Consider the following 5,806-nt stretch of genomic DNA (forward strand, 5'->3'; position numbering starts at 1 on the left):
TTTGGAGGCAGTAAACAAGAATTATTGGCATGCAACAGAAAATTTCATTATATTCACGGAAACACATGTGATATCTGACAGAATGATTGTAATAAACTCATTGAAATATATATTTTAGTAAAAATTGAGGAAATTCTAAGCCTCGAGTGGGCCACAAATGTAAGGATTACAAACAAGCAATTTGCCGACGTTTTTTCATCATCTATTTAAATGGCCAACATTTAAACAATTTAGATAATTCTATTAATGAAATTTTAGTAATGTAGCCGATTATAAATGTATTTTAGATTATCATAAGTATGTCACTTGTATGGAAGACATGTGAACTAACACTTTCATTTACCCATGTGAATTAACACGGATGGACGGTTTGGATCAGACACATACATCATAGAAGTTTCCCAGAGAGTTTCCTCAGTGCACTATATTGTACTGAGTTACTCAGTGAACAATGCCGTCTACTCCCACCATTAGATTAAAAATAAAAAATAAATTAGCTTACTGGCTCAAAAATCGTACCGATTCATAATACGTGGGAAGCGGATTGACTGGTGTACCTCACACCGGCTATATTGATGTCAATAAGTTCTAGATCTGATCATGAAGTATGTGTTATATCCAAACCGTCTATCTATTTGGCAAGCTAGTCTTAAACTTTGAGAAGAAAAATAGAAAGATTTAACTACCAAGTGGACCACACTGCAAAAAGCAGTGGGGGATCGAACGTCTATCATTAGAACCCTTTTTGGGGTCACAAAAGTTTTGGATCAATATGATATTTGTTTTTTCTCGTAATTCTATGTCTTTGTGACGTTATGAACAGATTGGATGGAAAGTAAATGTTACGGTGGCCCTATAAATTTTTTAACGGTGAAAATCATTATCTCCGCTGCTATTTGTAGTGTGGTTAAGAATATCTTTGGATATGATCCATTTTTTGGATAATGATCTAAGATAATCTCTAAAAATAGATGATCGGTGTAGATATAATAAATACATCACTGTGTGGCGCATGTAACTTTGATCTCCTTTGAACCGTTCGTACAACCCGAGCTCGAGGAGCGTCAGTGCTCGCCCACGCACAACACGTACCTACAGCAGCTATATAGCTGGTGCAGCCAATCCGCTCCCATCGGTAGCCAATCTGCGTCGGACGGATTTCCTGCGGAAGCCTTTCGCAGGAAGTTCCTGCGCAAGAATTCTGGGTGGGGTCCACCGACATGTTTTTGATAAATCCAATCCGTCCATCCGTTTTTCGAGATCATTTAAAGACTTGAGATCAAAAATTAGATGTATATAGAACTAATGTGGGACACACGAGAGGAAAGAGTGATCATTCAGTGAGCACCGTTGAAGCATTCTTATGCTCAAATTTTTTTTGTAACAGTCTATATTTTTGGTTTTTTCACTTCATCCCATTGACAATGACCTTATAAACGGTTTAGATAACATATAAACATCAAGGTGAAGACTGGGAATATTTCAACGGTAGGAACTTCCTGCGAAAGGCTTTCGCAGGAAATCCGCGTCCAACTGCGTCCGTGTACCGTGCATAGTACGTGTCATGTTAGGACAAGCGTTGCAGCTCCTCGATATCCAAGTTGTACAAATGGTTCAAAATAGTTCAAAGTTAAACGTGCTCTACCAAAATGATTTATTTACTACACTATTCAACCATTTTGTGATATCATTTTAAAGCATTATACTACAATGATTCATATCCAAAGCTCAAGCGGACCACACCGAAAATAGTAGTGGGACAATATTCTCATCGTTAAAATGTTCATAGGTCCATCATAGTGTTTATTTTCCATCAAATCTATTCATAAGGTCACAGAGATTGATGAAAAGCAAAAAAAATATCATATTGATCCAAAACTTGGGTGATCTCAAAAAAAAATTTCAATGGTAGACGTTCAATCTCCCACAGCTTTTTGCAATGTGATACACTTGATCTTTAGATCTATCTTATTTTAAACTTCAACCCTTAGGACGAGCTCCCAAAATGAAAGTACAGTTGGGATAAACACATACCCACATAACTTGGTTACGTCAACACACCAGCCAGATGGTGGCGTGTGGTACACCAGCCAATCCGCTTCCAATCTGAATCTTAACGGTACCACACCAAATTAAAAAGAGGTTGAACGCCCACCCTTAAAACCTTCTGGGAGCCCACCAAAGTTTGGGATCATTTGGTCACCGAGCCCACCAAAGTCTTGGTGACCAAATGAACCAGATGACAAATAAACATTATAGTGTGCCCTGGGAATGTTTGAGCATGTGTCATTGTCTCCGCTGTTTCCTATGGTATGGTACATTTAAGCTTTGGGATCTATTTTAGTTTTGGGGCCATTCCCTAAAATGAGCTATATATATATATATATATATATATATATATATAAAACAAATACAGTACCATGACACATCATTACACCAACGGTGTGGGTGGTGTAGGCAACACCACCTGATCTGTGACTACTCGTCTCAATCTCTCTATAAGTACACAGCCTACAATCTTATGCACCCAAGAACCGAAAACATGGCTACTATCCTCTCCACTACTCTTCTCAATCTCTTCTTAATCCCATCTTTCTTTCTCGCTCTCCTTTTCAGCACAGCTTGCAAAGCTGACAACGTCTTATATCCTGGTGAAACTCTCGGCACTAACAACTATCTGGAATATGGTAGTTATCGTTTTATAATTCAAGACGATTGTAATCTGGTCTTATATGATAACCGAAACCCCATTTGGGCATCCAACACCGGCGGACGGTCTAGGAATTGCCATTGCACCATGCAAACTGATGGGAATCTTGTGGTATATAATCCTAACGGAGTTGCAGTTTGGGCTAGTAATACCTCCCGAGGCGATGGCTTCTACGTTCTAATCCTTCAAAGGGATAGAAATGTAGTCATCTATGGTGGGGCCATTTGGGCTACTGCTAGTAATGCATATGGGAGCAGTGCAGTGCCAGTGGTCACTGTAGTCAGCGCCGCTGAAACCAATCGCACCGCTTTGGTTGATGGATCTGGGATCATCACAAACATCTAAGAAGATCAATGCATTGTGTTGAAATGCATACATTTTCCTTTGGCCTAAGTTCTAGGTTAATCTATGTGTGCGCTGTGTATGTCTCTTTTGAATATTTGAATAAATCTTGTAATATATTAGAGTATTTGAATAAATCTTAGTAATATATTAGAGTACTTTTGGGTTAATGTACTGGTTAGCTGCTTACTCTCCTATTTTTTATTTTTTTAAAATTTAGTTATGATATGATGGGACTATAACGGTTGGATCTGTGGCATGTTTAGTGATCCTAACCGTATATAAGATGGGCCTCATCGTAGATGGAAGACGCCTGATGAAATTCTCTAATTGGACTACTTCAGTTATTTTAATTATTTAACTTTTTCTGTTGAATGTGTACTGTGTTCTTGACCGTTGCTTTGTGGGTCATTTGTTTGAAAGTCTAGGATTTTCAGATTTTGAAGATTTTTGAGGCAGCTATGGGGATCTTCATTATTGTTGAATCATATCCCATCAACTGTTTCGATCACAGAATATGGCCCTAGATCCAACGGATGTTTTACGTTCTGTAGTTATCCTGATACTTACAGCGACAGGTCTAGATGTATTCTAGCAAATTTCTTCCTTTCTTGCAGCTAAGGGGCGCACATCTCAGAAACAATCAATATATGGGCCAACATGCATTTATGGTTTGGATGGTGGGGGAGCGGATTACGTGAGGCAGGGTAACAGCTTAGTCGATGAGGACCTGACCATGAGGCCTACATTGATGTATGTGGTGTATATCCATACTGTCCATCAGTTTTATCACCTCATCTTTTGTCGTGGTCCCAAAAATGAAGCAGATCTAAATTCCTAGCGGACCACACCAGATAAAACAGTAGTCATTGAACACCCACCATTAAAAAATCCTAGGGCCCACCGTATTGAACTAATTTTTGTTAGTGGACTATAAATAGTGGAGCTCACAGAATAAACGGTTCAGATTATCATGCACACGTTCCACACATACAATACAGCGCACTAGAATTTCGTGCTCCACAGGCAATGGATCACCAACTCATTTTAAAGGGCTATACAATGCCAAAATGTAGGAAGATGGTAAGCTGACGAAGAAATCGAAACCGTTGATCTTATTGATGCCACCCGTACAAACTCGATCCTGATAATACAAACTAGTCCATCTTTTCATGGAGGCCGAAAAAAAAAATGCAAAATAGAAATAAAAATGAAAATCGAAGAAAGTGGACCACATTCCAAAACGAAATGAGACTGTCACAGCCGTCCAAGGTTAACACTTAGGAAGATCGGATGGTGGAGGTGGCAGCTTCTGATTGGGCAGCTTCCCGTCCAAGACGACCCACGCCATCTTCAGGCCCCAGCTGGTGTGGACTTCCAGGTGGCAGTGCATGAACCATACACCTATTGCCACGTCATCCATCATGCCATGTCAGCATAAAATTACGTGTTAGATTATCCCTATATATAAGAATGTATCTGAACGTGAAGAATGCCATGATGCGTCCATTTGGTTGAAGTGGAGCCCTCGGACAGATGATCAGAACCGTCAAACTCGTGGGCCCACCATGCATTTTGGAAATTTCTATCATCCAAAATCTGGCCTTCTTTCTGGACCTTTGCTGTATTTTTAATCAACTGTCTGTTTGTGGGTCACTGATCAAAGGGTCGGAATCTTCTAATTTTCGATATTCTATATGTATCTATATCCAAGATGGGACCTAAACGCGTGCGTGTTTTAGGCCGCCAATGTCCCAACCTGAAACAAGTTTAATAAATCCAAGCCATCCATCAGATGGGTCTAACCATGTAGATTCCCTTTTATCAAAATCAGTCTAGTTAAATTATCAGGTAAGCCAGCGTCCTAAACAGTTTAAGGGATTTTTTTATTTTTATTTTTTTTAATGGCAAGGTGATCTTATCCGTCCAGTTGTTCTAAACACTATGACCCAATTACGTGAAGGATGGCTTAGATTTAATACATGTATGACAGGTTGGCACGCATATAGAAAAGCTGCTATAAACGCGTGTAGGCTGTTATGCCCTCTCTCTCTCTCTCTCTCTCTCTCTCTCTCTCAGGTGGGGACATGCATCGTGAGAAAAGGAGAAGGGAAGATGGGAAGGAAGGAGGAGGAAGAGGCGAACAAGCGGGGATGGGCGTCCATGGCAGGAGCGGATTAGATACTGAACGCGCTTCAGTAGCCAAAATGCTATTGAAGCGACGTGGTGATGTGACGTCGGTCGCAAGAATCGTTACCTCCGTTCAGTAGCCATCCTGCGTCCCAGCTCTATTTAATTTAAAGAATTAAAACTCCTGTCACATGAGTATTAAAAGTAGTAACATGTCTAAGTGGCACCCACCTTAATATTTTTGATAAATCTATCCTGGCCATCAATTTTTCTAAATTATATTATAACATGGACCTAACAATGATATTGATCCAAACTTCCAGTGGGCTACACCATAGGAAAAGGCGAGGATTGGGCTTTTACCATTGAAATATTCAAGCGGCCACAAAAGTTTTGGATTATGTTAATGTTTTTATAATTTCAGTTCATCCTAATAGGAATGATCTCATGAATCATATGGATGACATATATACATCATAGTGGGCCTAGGAAATTTTCAACCACATGAATTCCCTCACTTACTGTTTCCAGCTTCACGACCCGCATGAGTTTTACATCTGCCTCATTTTCTGTCCTACGTTATTAAATGATAGGGAAAAAATGATGGACATGTGGTTTTCTCAC

At 39.6% G+C, this 5,806-nt stretch overlaps 1 protein-coding gene across 1 annotated transcript; it reads left to right on the top strand.

Annotated features, from left to right (window-relative positions):
- The first annotated feature begins 2,509 nt into the window (after positions 1–2,509).
- On the top strand, positions 2,510–3,122 carry LOC131252747 (mannose-specific lectin-like). The gene has a single exon (XM_058253422.1). It carries the CDS (start codon positions 2,522–2,524, stop codon positions 3,053–3,055), a length of 534 nt encoding a protein of 177 aa, XP_058109405.1. The 5' UTR covers positions 2,510–2,521; the 3' UTR covers positions 3,056–3,122.
- The last annotated feature ends 2,684 nt before the right edge of the window (positions 3,123–5,806 follow it).

Source organism: Magnolia sinica, chromosome 8 (genome assembly GCF_029962835.1).
Source record: "Magnolia sinica isolate HGM2019 chromosome 8, MsV1, whole genome shotgun sequence".
Taxonomy (NCBI): Eukaryota; Viridiplantae; Streptophyta; class Magnoliopsida; order Magnoliales; family Magnoliaceae; genus Magnolia; species Magnolia sinica.